Source organism: Sceloporus occidentalis, unplaced genomic scaffold (genome assembly GCF_023333645.1).
Source record: "Sceloporus occidentalis isolate IW3139 unplaced genomic scaffold, rSceOcc1.0.p SCAF_63, whole genome shotgun sequence".
Taxonomy (NCBI): Eukaryota; Metazoa; Chordata; class Lepidosauria; order Squamata; family Phrynosomatidae; genus Sceloporus; species Sceloporus occidentalis.
The window spans coordinates 4,875,430-4,894,214 of record NW_028317043.1 but is presented as its reverse complement, the minus strand read 5'-3'; the positions used below and the strand labels follow the sequence as shown (position 1 = coordinate 4,894,214).

The window sequence follows — 18,785 nt, the reverse complement described above, 5'->3', positions numbered from 1 at the left end:
AACACCATCAGATTTCGATAGAAATGCTCTTCTATATAGAGAATATTATATATATATATATATATATATATATATATATATATATATATATATATGTGTGTGTGATATCGTATAACTACATATACATTATGTGAATTGTGAAAACACCATTTCAGACTCTTGTGGCCTCGACGAATTGGGATACCTATCAGGAATTATTATTAATACAATCTATAATGTCAAAATAACAGCTTCTGAGCAGAACCTTTAACAGAAGTGACTGCAACCTCCCGCACACAGCACTCTCAGATCAGATGGAGGAAAGACAGGTGCGCATGCGCATCTACAAACTACTGGTTAGCTAGCTATGGAAAGACATACAGATAGATGCAGGAATAAAGAGACGGCTGAGAGAGGGAGTAAGAGATGGAATATCTTTATAATATACTTAATAAAATACCCGATGAGAAGACAAAACTTTTAACGCACCATTCCTGAGAAGCATGTAATCAATCCTTGTCGAAAATGTAATGCGCGTTTTACATGAAATGATCGGTTTCCAGTTAAATGAAGGCTTTTGGTTTTTTTTAAAATACAAAATGTATCAGTGATAGTAGACGAAATGCACGGGATAAATAGATCCAAACGGATCCAATCAAGAGTTCGTGAAACCCCACAATCCGTCTACCGTTTTATGGCCAAGGTGAACTATTTACAACTTCATAACTTATTTCGTGCCAGTGAGATTTCCTGGCAATACTATGTTTTTTTTCTTTCTACGATTTCATGTCTAAACAAAAATAGAGTTTAGATTTCATTCTTTATAGCACAGAGTCCTCAGATGGATGGGTTGCCATTGAATTTTGGGTGCTAGCTTTAGGAGTGTCCAGAAGAAACGTCCAAAATAGGTCCACTGTCGGGCACGCATAGGGGGATCATTTTCTCGAATTTCGTTGCTATACGGTCCTATACGTTTTGTGCATGTAATCATCATCAGAGCCGTATATTTTACATATTATATTCATACATATATTTAGCATTAAAGAGATCTGATTAATATATGTTCTTTCAACAGCAGAACACACATGATCTGTGGGGGGGGGGGGCATGGAATCAGATGTGGGTATAAAACGAGGTCTGATGAACATGTGTTCTTTCAGCAGCAGAACATACATGAAATCATGAAATCATATGGGGGTATATCACTTCAATTGCGTTAGGATTACACGTTTTACATTGCCTGTCCTCCCCCCCCCAAGTGACGGCAAGGTCGAGCTGGTTTTAACAAACACGACCTGCCTCCAAGGGGTTAATTCGCAGCACAGGCTTCTGCACTGCCCTCCCGGTTCGTTTGCATAGAACGGCCCGGGGAAGTGATCACAGCCGGGGACAGACGAGATATTCCAACGCCTCCTTCTTCCTGTCCCTGCTGCTGGTTCAGGCTCCCGCAGCTGTCAGGGTCCCCGGGCCTGTCTGTGCCCGGCGGCATCTCCCAGCTTCGCGACTGCCCCGGTTTGTTGCCCTGCGTGGGATGTTAGAGACAGTCAGTCTCTGCTTTATGTTGTCGGCTACACGTTTTTTCCACTTACCCTGCAGCACTGCGGCCATAATGAAACCCGGGTGCTTATTCCTCCCGGTACAACGCATTGACTTGCCTTTAGGGTAACCGTGAATAACCTGGGGACCTGCTGCCACCTGCGGGGGCAAAAAACACTATCATTTAGCAGGTGCTAATTGTCCTGATGTCCCTCCCGTCTAGGTTGCAGGTGTAATATCTATTGGTCTCTTCCTCACTCATTCTCCAGCACCATCCCGTTATCCAAATCCACTCATCCTCCATCACCACCAGGTAAATAACACACACCCTCAACCCCATTACATGCCGTAATGTATTCATGACAAAACTCAAGTTACTTGTTTATAACAGCAGGCTGCTTATAAACGGACTTGCCAATTCCAATGACATGAGGTTAACTCCTGACATTTCACCGCATTTTATCCAAGGCCGACGCACATTGTGCCGTACTTCATTAATGCCCCGTGTCCCCCCTTGGCTGTGAGTTGGCCCTCACTACCCCCCTTGTGCCTGTCAGTCATATTGCCTGTGAGCACAGCAAACACTCAGGGCTCAGGGTAAATTCTTCTATGACAGTATAATAAATGTTTGGTTTCATAGCAGCATATTGGGGGAACCCACAGCAAGCCAGTGATGATAATACCGAATTCTGCATTATTATATAATACAAGGCACATGGATCAATTAATAACATATCAATATATATGTCCAGGAAACTGCCATATATGTATACTTATATATCCACAGTCCATAAAAGCAAACTAGAAAAATTATCTAATACAAGTTCTGTAAACAGGTAGAAGCCTGCATTGTTGGTGCTTGATCTAGATATTAATAATAATAATTAATAACTAATAATAATATAGCACCCAAAATGTATATAGAGCTTCTTCCAGTGCATTCATTCAAAGAGTATGACAAAACTAAAATTCAAAGACAAACCAATTCATTCATATGACACTACCTGAACAATGAGAGTATATTCACTTTATGCCTTAAACTCAGGTTTATAAAGTTGCTGTTTTTAAATTGTCATCTACAACTGGACACACAACTAGTCTGTTTTCTTAATGCTTTCATGGACAATTGGCTGGTAGTGGGACACACAAATGTTTCTTTCATTAAGTTAAGTTATTCCTTTGTTATTATTAATTTTAAAACAGAGCCAGAATATTCCCTAATGCTGACCAAAAAAAAAATGTTATTATTTTCTAGTGTTTAGAATACTATGAACACATTGTCAAGCATTAACAATTACACACTTACACTATAAAGCAGTCTATTATAAAATATTCTGCAGATTTTACCATATTCCATTAGTACTGACTTTAAAAACTGAGTCTCCCATCTGTCTTAAAATATTAAATTAAATGCATGTTTCACAAATGAAAACTTTCTTTGCTAAATGGTTGTTATAAAAACAAGTAAGAAATTTATACGATTACTTAACCACAGAATTCAGACTAAGGGTGCTTTTATTGCGGTGTTTTTGGCTCATTAGTTCAATGGCACATATATTTTGGTCAAGCACTAGTTAATAAATACCCAGCCTTACTTTAGTAGCGCCCTACTAAATTATTCTTCTTCCTAAACACACATATATAAGAATCACTGGCTATGTGCTCAGGCCTGTTAAACATTATGGACTGAAAGAACCTACTCTTACTGAATTTTAGTTCACATATTACTGATTTTCACCTTAAATATCTATTTCGTAATCTATAGGACAGATTGTAGATCCGGCAAAAAATAAATTGACCATAGACAATAATACAAGGCTCTGAGAAAAAAATAAATAAAATATAATAATAGTAATAATAATAAAAAAAATAAAATATATATATATATATATATACATACATACATACATAAACACAACTTGTTTTGCAGATATTTCAGTATAATAAATAATTTTGTAGATTGGGGATATCATTACCCTTATGGAAGTTATGGAATAGATTTAACAAAAATAAGTTTGAAAGGAAAATCGGAACACTTACATTATTTCTCAGAATATTACCTAAAGGACCGCCATTTGTGGAAAAATAACAATACGAAAACATCTGGGAATTCAAATATTATTTCAGAAATACTAAGAAAAAACAAAATCAACTACATGCAATGGGGAAATCTTTGGTTCCTACTTTCTGTGTTAAGCCTGAGCAAATAGTTTGTACAAATTCATAATAAAACTTAGCTACAGTTAATTCTATGTAGTTGTGTATTTATATATATGAAGCAAATGTTTATTTGTCCCATATTGTAAAAGAGAAAGAAAATGCAAAATGTGACCAATCTACAAATATTCCTCGTCCAGAAAAAAAACTCCCAACTCAATTTAGTTAAAGTAAATGATGCGCACTAACTGAGACATGAATTTATTTTGAATGAATTATAACAGGTATTATAAGGAAATATTAGTATAAAATGTATATTGTGTTCTTATAAATTATATTACATAACTTATTTTCTTTTAATGAAAAATATCTTAAATTTGTTCTAATTTTACGGTCACTGATACTAAATGTTTAGGCAAGTTATAAAAATGCATCCCTAAGTAGGCCTTAATATTTACTTGACCCTGTTGTAGCAGAGAAATAAAGGATAATATATGGCTGTCTGAACCTATCCCATTTACAGCCATTTCTTTTTAAAACAGATCCATTTTTGTCATGTTTGGGTTGCAGGAAACACTGTTACAATTCATCCATTTAAATAAATTCCCAACTGTGCAGATCTTAAAAGTCACATAGAACCTACAATTATATATATTTATACATTATTTATATTTAATATTATTTTATGTGCCTTTTATCTAAGGATCTAGTTTAGTACTAAGTTGTATTATAATTTACACTCATTTCATACACTGAAAAACCATCTCTAGCCATGCAGTATTCATTTGCAGTCCACAAATTGCTAGGGGTTTTTTTTCGCGTGGAAAAACACGCGGTGTGGAATGTGTTTTTATAACCCTTCACTACTTTGCAGATATTTTCTGAAATATTTAATGTCCTTTGGAATAACTAATCCACTGCTGCCCTTTACCGAGACCTAGAGCTTCGGTATGAGGGGAATTAATTAACATTAAGCAACTGTGCGATATAACATCATTGAGCCAATTAGCGCAAATATGACGCACTAAAGTGTTTACAGCGTGATTAAGATAAGATTGGACCCTGGTATAGGGAATTGATAATATACGTTATTAACTGTGGTTGTTGGAGTCTGTCAGCGCCGAGAGTCATGGGAGTTGTAACGCAGTAAAATCTATAGGGTCACAGGTTCCCAGGGATTCACGTTTATTTAATATCACATGTTTTAAAAGGGCTAATGGCCCATATAAATGACAGGCCGCTCTGGGTGATCTGCTGAATGGCAGCGCGTGAAGGGAACTCGCACGGGCCGCTCACTCGTTTTATTGGAACTTTTTACACTAAATTACCAGAAAACCTCACTACAAGTCCGGTGATTTTATCGGTGTTAACTGCGTCATTTCGCACCTTTCTCCCACCTCGGCAGACAGAAAAGCCCGCTCTGCCCGCCTGACGTCACCGCCTCCGTGACCTCACCGCCAAACGCTCGACTCGCCTTCCACTGTTGCCACAGCGACCGACACGCAGCCCCCTCCCTCTTGGCCCTGAAGCCTTGGGTCAGCCCATCTCAAGCTGTAGGCGGGGATGAGCAAAAGGTGAACTGCGGTTACGTCTGGGTGGCCTGCTCTACACGTGTCTCTGAACTCTCCCCTCATCATTACAAAGCCCGTGGGAAAGTCCGCTTCCGGTAATGTTGCCATAGATACGTGTACACTTAGGCGCTAGTGGTACGGCATCCTAGAGACTAACAGCGGTTTCACAGACTGAAGTAGCGGCAGACAACTCTAGGGCTATCACCAACCACAAGCGCCATGAGCCAGCGACAGGTCCTGCAAGGTATATCCCCTATATTTATATATATTCATACGCTCTTAAAAAATACACTTCGTATATATTTATTTATGCTAAAATATATAGCTCTTTGTCTGTAATGCAATAATGCATAAAGTATTAGTATTTTTAGGCTTTTTATAAACAACCATTTAACATATATTTCCTTTCTACAATTAAACATGAATTGTGTTGTTAAAAACTATATATTATATATATATATCGCTTCCTATAGTTACTGGATCACATAACAAAAACTTTAGATTCAGAATGTAGTTTTGAAATGTGAGATATTTACTGGGTTATCGCGTATGTTTTATTATAGCGGTAATATCTTTGTGTATACGGAGTGTTAATGTAATACAGATGGGCTGTGTGATAATATGATTTATTAAGGTGCCATAGCCCCAGTGATTGGGAGGTGTAAACTTGACACGTTTCGAGTCTTGGAGCTTAATCGTAATATAAAATTTGTCGTATATATATATATATAATATATACACATTATGTGAAATATGTACTGTCCTATAGTTAAAAAACCCAGGAATGTAGGTATAGTTTCTGATCGAGTGCAACCAACCTGTACCCGTGTATTTAGTGCTGCTAAGGACATGGGGTGACCATGGTTACGCAGGCACTCAATACACACCCTGTAGGAGTGCAGGCAGGCGCAAGCATTTCACCGAACAACAGCACAGTGTAACAGCCAGTATACTGATTACTTATTGAGTTTAGATAAACTACAGTATTTGGATCCTTTTTTTCTCCTCCAATTTTTAATTGGATTTTAAATTTTCAGACGGGGCCACATAACCTGGGCCTTAATTAATATAGCAGATAAAAAAAAAACAAACACTCATGGAGTCACACTCACACAGGACATTCTCAAATGTAAAATACTTTGGGAGCTGCAACCATCATGATATCATGCTCTGGGGGTTCTTTGCAACTGGGGGGGGGGGCAACTCCATTCATCATGGCAAAATGAAAGGATAAAAATTGTGACCCTCACCAGGTTGTTAAAAACAGTGGAGCCGTAGCAAAAGTCTTCTTATAGGTGTTTTATTACAGACTTCGAAAACGACAGATTTGTAAGAGAGGAAACCTTAATAAGACAGACGTTCTTACTATTATGATTATTATAGGACAGCAGCCTACCGCATCCTATCCCACTAGACGGGTCGCGTAGCGCTAATAGCATCAATATAGTTCAAACTGTCATTTCATGGGAGGGGGTAGGGCGGTTGTGTCCAACTTGCGGCCCTCCAGCTGCAGCAGGCCTACGTCTCCCATAATGCTCTTTCAGCTAAGAGGCTGGCAGAGGAGTATGGGATATGTAGTCCTGCAGCAGCTGGAGGGCCGCAGGTTGGACACCCTTGTGGTAGGGTTTTAACTAACAGGCCAGTGAAAGCAACTTACGCCTATACAAGCAAATGACATTGTAGTTACTTATTACCAAAACAGGGCTGGCATTCTGATGGAGAAGGAGCTGTGTCACCCTGTTGAGAGCCATCGCTGGGGTTATCTGCGCTTAAGGTCTGCTCTTCCTCAATGATCTTCAGCGTGTACTGAGGTGTAAATCAGGCCGAAACACACAGCTGAGGTGCAGTTGATGTACTTAACGTGACGATAAACTTTATATCCTTACGAACATGGTTAGGCATACCTTATATAAAAAGTAAGGTTTTCACGACTGTTATCTTTGATTAAGAAACTGTATTATTACCAGACCTGGGAACTCGCTGGGTCTGATCCTGATTCTCAGGGTGAAGGGACAGATTTTCAGGGTCACACAGTCTGAGACTGACTCCTTCCTATTCTGCACCGATATCTAAGAATGCCAGCTCATGCGTTTGCTAGCAGTATGTTATGGTTGAAAGTTAAGTGTATCTTTAAATAATAGCAAGTTAAGGTCTCCACGAGAATCAGTATTAGAGCCATTTGGCTAACACATTTGGCAACTCTCTACATAGAATCTTCACGCTGGGCTATTAAAGGGTTAATATTGCAAGAGTGTCGCGGTCAGCTCACTTTGAAAGCTCCCAGGTATGATTATTACTTTTTCTAGATGTTTAGCTCGTGGTACCAATACCTTTTGGGAGTGATTTGTGCTATAAAGCCTTTTATCTGTTTTATCCACAGTGTTCGAGCAGTATCAGAGGGCCAGAACCCAGTTTGTTCAAGCTGTTGCAGAGCTTGCCACAAGACCCCAAAACATCGAAACGTTACAGAATGCAGGTAAATGACTGCCAACTCTATTAGAGGGGGTTAGAGATCGATATCCTTAAGCACACTCGGTTTTAAGGAAATGGGGCCATGTATGCGTAGAGTTAGCCCAAAGCAGCTACCTTATCCTGTATCACCGTGATGTAAAATAGCTGCTTTCATAGAACACGCCTTGACTAACTAATTCATCACTCAGGATTAGGAGATCAGTTATTCACTCCTCAATGCACCTCAGTCTGCCCTCGCGTCTAATGACCATGCTGTCTACCATTTGAAGGAAGGTGGTGTCTTCCAAATCTAATGCTGATATCCCATCCCTGTTCCACTTCTGCATTGTTTTTTATTAGAATTACATTTCTCCAGCAATAAATTTGTTTCAACAAGAATTCTCTTGCTATCCATGAGTCAGACCTTCAGTGCTTATGACCAGCGTCACTTTGTGTACTTGGTATGAACTTTCTTGACACCTACGCCTCTATTTTTCTTCTAAACGTAAATATATTTTTAAGACCTTATACTATTGACTTTTTGTGTATCAGTATTAAGACAAAAGTGGTGACATCAAGCAACATATAAGGAACAAGATGCCTGTCTATCTATCCTATCTCCCATCTATCCCATCGATAATATATTTTAATATTCTATAAACTAGAATACATGAAACTGTACATTACATGTCATGTTTTCTATGGTGTCAGCAGATTAAAATAGGAATCTATACAAAACTACCAATAAACATGAATACAGATAAGCCATGCTAGTACATATGATGAAGGCCCTGTTTTCGTGAGCTTACTATTCAACACTTTAATGGGACTGTATCGCCTTCTTGATGCCCGATAAATCCATTTATATGCATATCACGAGAAAACAATAAAACATTGACATTCCCGTCGGAGGACACATAAGAACTTCTTCGTTTTTATTCCCCTATAAAATGGCTTTGTTGCGTCCCTTTGTAGGTCTGTGCCCACAGCATGTTTAAATAGAGTGCCTTTTCTGCTTGTTTGTTTTTCCTCGGTTCCCTTTGATTTATAAATCAAACACATTTGGGATCCTACACGGAACATTCTTTCCCCAGAACGGATCTGAATATTGTCTTTCACCATTTTCTTTCACTGAGTTAGCACAACAAGAAAAGCCTCGGAGAAACGCTTCAGCGGCTTGCTGTGCAAATCATCTTTATTGTTCGCAAAGAAACAGACAAATGCAAAGATTTAGATTAAAACCACACATCCCGTTTATTAATATTGATCAAGAATTTGTTTATCTTGGAAAGCATTTTGGATATCTTATCTTTTTTGGGTACTAAGTAGCTCACAGCCCTGCAGATTTGAAAGGGCAGAGGAGGGGTTATTTGGTTTATTTCCTGAACAGAGAGTATTGGCCTAGAATAGCGTTCATAGTTTTTTCTTAAACAGATTGAAGAGATCATAGTTCAGATGGATGGGGGTGGTACTAGAGGCAAAGAAACCTTGGTATTCCTTGACGAAGCCTGTATGCAGCAAGACTGTGCTTACAATACTCATGATATGTTGTTGATTCATTCACTTACCTTTAAATCATACCATCTGTGTATCGGTATACTTCATTAGTGGGTTTATTGTATATCCTCTCCATGGTAATCCATATTTTGAAGATTTTTGTGCCCCTCCTCCCACCAGAGGTCAGCTTTCACAGAGCCAGTCCAGGCGTGCCATGCAGGTGCCAAGCATGTCCAGGAGGGTTGCTGGGCCTAGCATTGCCCCTGCTCGCTTTCACCAGTCCAGACTTACCTCTGTGTTTAATGATGGGGGCCTGTGGCATGCGCACAATCCAGGAGGAAGATGCTTAGCAAGTAGTGTTTATGATGCTGATGATGCCTTTCTCTGTATAGTTTTACTTACATCAATATCGAAGTTAACATGTCACAACAACCACTCCGCATAGCATGGATCTCGTGGATTTCATATAAAGGGACAGGCAAAATACAAGACTGTTTTATCTGACTCCTGATTGGTGCAGCCGCTTGGCTAGGCTGTATTAACCATTTCTGCGTGCCACACCAGACTTTAATGGAACCGTAACTTTTTTTTTCTGGCACATTAGGTGATACAAATTAGCAATTTTCTCCTATGTTCCTTATTACCAGACCTCTGGTATAAAAATACTAAAGTCAGATGAAGTCACGTTACTGCGGCTCGTATTCACAACCTGCACATATTTGAAGTTACGTCTTCCCTTGGGCTGTGAGATTAGAGTGTTGGAATTTCAGTTATCAGCATGTCTGTTATTCTTTTTGGTGGGTCTGGATCTCTCCTTTCCAATATTATCCCTGAAAACCTTGGTGTATTCCCAGCCACTCACTTTAGCTGCTGCCCCTTTTCTGATTTGTTTTGTTCATATAGGCAGTTGGGATATTATTATTCTGTCTCCGGTTGTTATATTATCTTATCCCCTGCTGGGCCCAAAAAAAAAGGCCCCTGGGTAAAAAGCTACTTCCATGTCCAAGACTTTTAAATTTCATTTCATGAGATCAACCCCTGCCTAACAAATACCCAAAAATATGTTATCGCTGTCTCTGAGATGGGCATCAGAGGAAGGAACCTGACAGCATGAAAAATCGTGCCTATTGTTTGTATGAGAATCCACACCAGGGTTTTCAAGCAATTACAAAGTAGTTGCTTCCTTACAGGAGAGATCAGTATTTCTATGAAAATAATTCAGATGGCGAGCTCTATGAGAAGGGAAAATAAGAGACAATTTAGCCATTTTCTCCAAGTGGAGAATATACAAATATATATAATAAAAACAAAATGTAATTTAGAATGTGAAGACAGAGATCTTGGCTGAATTTATTTAATATCATGTGTGAAAGTCAACGGCTTTCTTATATGTGCATCATACAAGGACCATCCGCAGGGATGGAATACCTGAAGATTCTTGGTTTAAATAGCACAATTACATCAATCTCGTTGTAGCCACAACACATGCTAATGGAAATGTGCCTATTGTGTCTAGAATGCACTGTGTAGATGGTGACAAATGGTGGAAGTGGCAAGGAGTGGTTTAGAACCAGTTGACTTGATTCAAGGACTGGTCCTAACCATAATTGGCTTTAATGGAGGTGAATAACGCTTGGTTTGCAGTTCAATGGTTTATGTAAAATCAAATCCTCAAGCATATAAATTAGATGACCAAGAATGACATTAAAACAATTTTGGTGGATGAAACCAACAAAAAAGGGAATTTAAAGTTAAGTAGGAGTTTAGTTCCTCAATGAAGATTTAGTTAATTCTGCTGGCAGGCAACCAGGCAAAGACCCTCTAAGCTACCACTGTTAAAAAAACTTTAAGAATTACCCTTTTGCGATGTTGGCATGGAAAAATGGTTTAAAAAAACCCTTGCAATGCTGAAACCTTTTTTTCTTTGTACAATATATGAAATGCAGCAATTATTAATGTATTAATTATACAGGAATTTCATTTATTTATTTCTTATTCTGCACTCATTCCTTTCGGTACTGTAATAGAGGTGCCGCCGGTAGCTCATATTGGCATCAAATCTCATTCATATTTTAAGAATCAGCCCGATAGAATTATGTTCTTTTCTGAGAGAAAAGGTCTCTTCATTCACCTGACTGTGTGGCCAGCACACTTTCATCATACTTTCATCATACCATATGGATAACATTCACTGATAGGGTTTGGGGGCTATTGTTCTTACTTAATACCTTTTTAATATATCTAACCTGATGGGACTCCAACTAAGAAGGAGGTACTTGGTCACGTTAAGTTCTCAGATTATGGTTGGGAAGGATTTGATATTTCTCACATCTATGTAGTTTGTATATAAATATATTAGGCTGAGAGACTCTGTGAAGACAACAGTAAAAAATAGCAGATTATTTTCTTAGGTCTGGTGTGTATCAATCAAGAAGAAAAACTTTGCCAATCTGTCTATCTATTAGTTGTCTTATGTTCTTCTTCCTTTGCCGCCTCTGCTTCTAATAGTCATACTGAAGCTATAGTCATAGTTGTTCCTTTGGCCCAATAGGGCATTCCTCACAGAACTGTTTGTTAGATTAGGCAAAAGTTAGGATCCTTAGGCTTCTTGAGGATTTACTAATCAAGAATGTCATGGCCCAGAACATGAGAATTAAAGCCCTGAGGTGCTCAGACGTGTGTGTGTAAGAAACCTTGCTTAGCGCCTGTAAAATGTTCTACTTCACAGCTCTTCTGCAAATAAGGCGGTTCCCATCAGCTGGAAGCTTTCACTGCTCCACTCCAACTATGCATTATGCCTCATTAAGGTTTATGCTTTGCAGGCTTCTCATACAGGAACTTGTAATATCTCAATGTGCGTACCCTTATGAAAGTCCTTTTTTGAGATACATGTGTATATGAGACCTGGATAAAACATATGAACAATGCCGCAAATATAATTGATCGCACCTTGCGGCCCCAGGTTCCTCCCGGGGCTACGCCTGTCTGAGGGTCTCGCGACTCAAATATAATTGATTGCATATAAAGTAACAGGTATCTCTCACTAGCAAGGAGCTGTCACCACAGCGTACTGAAAAATACCAGACTAGACTCATGATGGGAAGCCAGTATAGAATTTAAATAGAAGTTCAGCCAGCGTACAAAGAGAAAAAGGACACTTGAGGAAATCCTGAGTTCGGTGTGGAAGGAAATCTAGGACTTGACAAACATTTGTTTGCACCAGAAGTAGTCAGCCATGCTTTCTGATCACTGCAGCTTTTATGGTGGTGTGTATATATATATGTGTGTGTGTATATATATATATATATATATATATATATATATATATATATATAAAATACACATACACTTTATGGACAAAAGTATTGGGACACCAGACCGTTACACCAACAGGGACTTTTAAGACATCACATTCTAAACACATAGACATTATGTAGCTGGTCTCCCCTTTGTAGCTCTAACAGCTTCCACTCTTCTAGGAAGGCTTTCATCCAGCAGAGCATCTGTGAGGTCAGGCACTGATGTTGAATGAGAAGACCTGGCTCACAATCTCTGTTTGAGTTCTTTACCTAACGTATCAGTTTGTCTTTGTCAATTTTAGTTTTCTCACACTCTTCTAATGTATGGACTGTAAGAAGCGCTGTGTAAATTTTTGCCACTTTATGAACACAAGATCGTAAGCTCGTTTGAGCAGGGCCCTCCTCACCTATTGTCTGTTCAGTTTGTTATGTTACATACTACTTGTTATGTCCCGTCTACCCATTGTACAGCGCTACAGAAATTGATGGCGCTATATAAAACAATAAATAAATATAATAAAAATCAGTGATCTGTATTGTGTTAGTATTCGGGCAGCTTGTGCTGGCTGTTGAAACATGGTCTGTTATAGGACACAGTAACATAGTAAGGTTAACAAAATATATAAATCCATTGAGTTCAGCTTTTCCAAGATATCCAGGATTGCACCGATTCAGATGAAGGCAGAAAGCCCTCTTTCGCTTATGCCAGCTTTGCAGAGAGAGGTGAAATTGTTTGCGACTTTAAGGGCAGTAAGATCAAAGCCGGTACCAACACTGTTTAAATGAAGTACCAGCGAGTGTCCTTCTTTCCAATGAAGAAGAAATAAAAGCTTCCATGTTGCTTGAAGTTGCCTCCTCCGCAGGCAGTTTAATATAGATCTCTAAAATCCTCAAGTAGGATCTTGTTATCTGCCCTGTCCATGCGACACAGATTTTCACTGAACTGGCATTATGTACACGACGAATACTCATCGTACTCTGTGATGAGAAAAATGTGATAAAATGTAATTCAGACCTTATAAACAATATAAATTCTGCTGAAATTGAAACTGTCATTCTACACGTCATTCAGCATTACCTATAGCTTTATTTGGGTTTGCCAGCGGGTATAATTGTTTAGGTATATTTAGTTTGGGTTTGGTAATATGAGATTATTTTTCCTTTGGGAAATTGAGATTAAAGGCAAAACTAACATAACGAAAAGCTTCCTGTGGTGACATCCAGTATGCGCCCCTTATAACGGCAGCCGAAGGGGAAGAGTAATTTAATGGGGATGTGTTATTCTCCAAATCCTGAGGACATGAAGTTAAGATGGCTGGTCCCATGGGCTACCCCTAAATTCCATGGAGAAACATAGAACTTGACAGCAATAAAACATTCAGCCCATGTAGTCTGCCATTTCTTTCTGCTGTAACAACCTCAAGCCTTTGATCCTTGGTCTTGTTTTATATTCAGCATAGCCTTATGGTTATCCCATGCATACATCACAAGTGTTTTAAGAGGGACAGTTGTTCAGCCACCGTCCTGGGCTATGGTGGCCATGGGCCTCTTAGAGAGAACTTCAATCACAGCTCCCGCATGTTGCCATGTAGAGTAGCGGAGCACCGCAATATGACGTCTTATCCCAGCGTTCTTTCAACATATCTCGAGGTGGCTGGACATGTAAGGAAGGTTGATACTCATCCCTGTAGCCCCTAACAATGCCCTCAAGGAAGGTTTAAGCCCTACATGTATATTAATTAATCCAACCTGTAAACACAATTACATGACTTCATTTAGCACTAAACTGTAAATGTACAATTTGGGAACATGCCATATATTCACTTTAAACATATAGTATATTCTGTTATTAAGCTTGAAACTTTTACACATTGGCTGCTGGACCTGTTTTTATTCATTGAAAAAAGCAAGAATTCAGTGAATACCATTCAAAAAACATCTATCCAGGGCATAAATATTGGGGATTCCGTCCTATTATGTGGCCATATATTGCTTATCCCGCCACTATGCCCCAAGTTTGGCGAGTCCTATCTATTTTTTCATGGCTATATTGTTACCAAGGAGCTGAATCAGTGGGACCCCTCTGCATTTTAACCCAAAAGAGACCCTCGAGCAATTTAAATCCTTCACTGGCCACCATTAATGAGGCTCCTGTGTGTTTTATTGATTGCCTTTTATTTCTTTATTTTTCCGTCTGCAATACTGTTAGAAGAACAGAAGAGCGAGTTAAACATTTTCACCAACAGATTTATCTTGTTGCCCTCTGACAAACCAGAACTGTACAAGAGGAAAAGGTTAATATCCTGCAAATTACTTCCATATTTATTAGTGGCAAAGGGTTTAATGCCCTGCATCGTGATTTCACTTTGATTAGCAGCAAAGTTATTTTAGACCCTTTGTAATGTGCCTTCCACTTGATTACCATTAAAGCAGTTAAAGCCCCGTAAACTTGATTTACAGTCCCGAAATCCAAATCACTACAAGTCAATCATTGTGATTTCAAACAAGTGTCTCAATTCAAGGTCTTTGGCTGATTAAAATGCAGCGAGCATAATTATAGCAGAGCTTTTACAGCGCAGGTAGAGAGCCTCACCTTTGAACATAAGGAATATACAGCGACATGGTCTTCGATAAGAAATTATGTCAATAATATATTCAGTGATGTCATATATATTTGGGTGTTTAACTTAATACATACATTTGTACATATATGAGCAAACATATTAATAAACTCTTAAGTATTTCTTTAGAATACTTTAAAGCAACGTAGTAAATATGTGTTGCACAGCGTATTTATGTTTCTTCAGATCATGAGTATCATCAATCGGTTAATAATAACATCTGTTTTTTTAGCTGCTGATTTGCTTAATTCCCTGAGTGTGTCCTAAAAATCGCTTTAAGTCCCAGTTTGAGAAAAGGCATTGTATAAATACTGGTTGTTATAAGTTGAAGTTTTATATAGAGGAATTTAGTTTTTAGATTTATTATTATTGTTGTTGCTTTTTTCCATCTTCTAAATTTTCGTATTTGTTATGGGCATAGGCTTACATATGAAGAAAATCTATATTATTGACACCGTATCTTTTTGACGGATTTCATATGATCCCTTTAGCGATAACGTATAATAATTATGCTGTTTACACATATATCAATTTAATAATATTTCAGCGATGTTGCTAAATATGTATTTGTGGATGTGACAAGAATCTCTACTGTATCTTCTGTATAATCCAACGATCAGTCATGTTCAAATGAATAATGTGTTTTTGTGTTGCCGCTATTTGTAGCAATTTATATCCTAAGCCCTTTAATACTTCATTGGTAAGTTGTGTTTATTTGTGTTTTTTTTATTGTATACTTTGGCAGCTAAATGTCTTTTTTTGGCTTTGTAAATGTAAATCAGGCCCAGAATGATCAGCTCAATATGTAAAACCATTTTTTTCCCCTGAAAATGTTTTCTTCCCCTTATTTACCAGTTGAGTGATCTGTAAATAAGCAATCTGACATGACAGTGAGCCTTGTACTGTAATAACTGCGCTTCCCCAGTGCACGGAGAAATACAAAAGGAGCCTGATTATCTCGATTCACCTTGGGGAATAAGGGTCCGCGTGTCAGTGTGAGGAGAGCTATACATCTGTTTTAATGCAGGAAAAGCAGCAGGGAAGCAACAGACAGGATACCGGCTATTTTATCTAGTACTAGCGCTTCATACGCGATTACTCTGCCTGAAAGACAACGGTATTTTATATGCCTCCGAATATTAGAACGTAACATTATATAGCCAAGTACCTGCCAACATCTGAAGCCTTGGTGACGTGTTTTTATGGTATTATGGAAACGGCGTAACCATCGCTTTTCATCTATTTTTTCAGCAGTATATGTCATGACCAATGTTCCATCTAATTTTTCTTAGGTGGCGTGCGCAGAAAATGTCTCTTGTGTAAAAATTTTCACAGAGCAAAAATTTTGTGCGCACAATATCCGCGCAGCATAAAGTTTCACAAAAATTATAATTTTTTTTCTTTTTTGGGGGGAAAAACTGTTGTGCGCACAATTTTTGGACGTGTGTGCTCTCTTAAAAAGCTATGTGCGCGCGCACAAGCGCACAGCTTAGAGGGAACGCTGGTCATGACGGTTTGGGTACAAAAGCCTGGTTGGGGTGTCTTGCTCCATGCTCTGCTGTGTAGTATGTTGGCAGAAAGGGGCATTAGATGCCCCCCATAGCAGCCCCCCAAAATAGTGGAGATGGTAATTAAATTAAAGTTCCATGCATTGTTATCCAGGGGGTATTTCTAAATATAGCAGCCCCATGTTATATGTGCTTAGTAGCTGTTATCCATAGACTGTTCATTAAGTTACGGTGGAATAGGACCTTCTACTGACTCTACAGAGGCTTTATCACAGTCTCTATGTGTGTGTGTTTATGTTCCATGATGGCAAGTCCATATATATATTATATATATCATCTATTGGGATATAAAAGGGTGAGCGGGATGCATACTGTGCTTGTCGAGCTTTTCCTTTGCGCATTATTTTGTAGACTGGGTGGCTCAGGTCTCATTCCCCGTCACAGCTAGTAGGAGAAAGACCAGGACATAGTATAGTATAATAGTATAGTAGGTTGAAAAAAGACTTCAGTCCATCAAGTTCAACCTTTCACACATACCTAGTTCTATAGTTGATCCAAAAGAAGGCAAAAAAAACTTGACTTCTGTTGTTCACCAAGAAATGTTCAGGAAATTATCAGAGGCGTTATTTTTTAAGCAGTTTACAGTTTAGAATCATGACCCAAACAACATGAATTAAATGTTTATATCACATTTTATAAACTTTGATTTAGTACGCTTTTTTTCCCCCCCCTTAGCATCCTGATAACCGGCTCATAAAGGCACATATAAGATGCCAAAGAAACGTAATATTAAAACATGTTGAGAGCTACAGATACAGAAGAGACGCGTTGTCAGCTCTTGTGAGTTAATTGCCAATTTGTGATAAACCCGAATTTTAAAATGTTCTCAAATTTTGATAGAATAACTGTGCATTTCCATATTTACAATAATATGTGTGTGTGTGTGTGTGTGTATATATAATGTAATCATGTGGCCTAGTTTTTACATTTGTGCTAAATTCAGTGAGTGATACAAAGGAAATATTCCAGTCCCGCAGTATGGACTCATCATCTGATATAATGTAGTCTGTCTGCAGATTGGATTTTATGTGCAACACATGCTCTTTGTAATTAGCTGTGTCTTCGAGTGCAGAATCTTGGGAGACGGGGGCCGGTGACAATGGCGTGCGGCTTTGTGCTGATACTACCTTGGACTCCAGCCGTGCCGTCTCCCTACTGGAGAATCACACCGCACACTCTGCAAATTATTTTCTGGCCAACATCTATTGCAAAAAATGCAGCGGCGATTTCACTGCACATAAAAATACCGAGCCGTGTACCAGGAACATTTGTTCAATTGTGCATTAAATTGTACAAGTTGGGGCTTTACAGATAACAAAAATCACTCATTACAGAACTCCCAACCAGGGTGTTTAATTATTTATACACTTTTGTGAGAACAAAACTGTTCTGATATAATGGGTTGTTTGTTGTAAGCTACTGCAGTTAATACGATGTTGTATTGTCCCCTGTAAAACACATTAAATATTTCTTCCCCTTCCCTTTACACATCTATGGTCCAGTTGTATCTTTATAAATATTTTTTCTTCCTTAACAATTATACAACACATTTTATCACCATACCTACCAACAATGTAAATGGTTAAAACTATATATATAATTTTAGGGAAAGCAGATGTTTGTGTGTGTGTTCCCGAGCCGTACGGTGCCCCCTATTTCAGCACCACACAGGTCTCCGCTCTGCTTGCGTTGACACAAGATGCACAACTGTCTCATGACCATATCCTCAACCCCACCATGTCAGTGTCAAAAGGACTTCGTGCACCGGATTGTGTTTATCTTATGCCTCGATTGAAGCATGCGCGGTAAAAAATCACTGTCCCTCGTAGGCTTCACCATTTATACCGGCAATGTAAGCGTGTCACCAATATAAACCTGGATTTAAAAGGGGAAAAAAACATGCTCGTGTTCCTATCTATTGGACTTTTCTCTATACAATTCTTATTTGATGTGACTTGAAGCTTGGATTAACTCTAGTATGCCTTGCTGCAAGAACTCATTTTTCTGTTGATAATCAACCTATTTTGGTTCTTTTTTTTTACCTTATGGCTTTGATAAAACAGCCCCCATGCTGTTACCATCGCTGGTTGAGTTGCTTCCCAGTCT

The 18,785-nt window shown here is 38.6% G+C and overlaps 1 protein-coding gene across 1 annotated transcript in view; it reads left to right on the top strand.

Moving 5' to 3' along the window:
* Nucleotides 1–5,462: 5,462 nt before the first annotated feature.
* LOC149287220 (sperm-associated antigen 6-like) overlaps nucleotides 5,463–18,785 on the top strand; it is a 57,724-nt gene continuing 44,401 nt past the window's right edge. Inside the window, exons 1-2 of the mRNA XM_089493205.1 lie at nucleotides 5,463–5,487; nucleotides 7,624–7,719. Coding sequence (XP_089349331.1) covers nucleotides 5,463–5,487; nucleotides 7,624–7,719 — 121 coding nt within the window. The remainder of the gene's footprint in view (nucleotides 5,488–7,623; nucleotides 7,720–18,785) is intronic.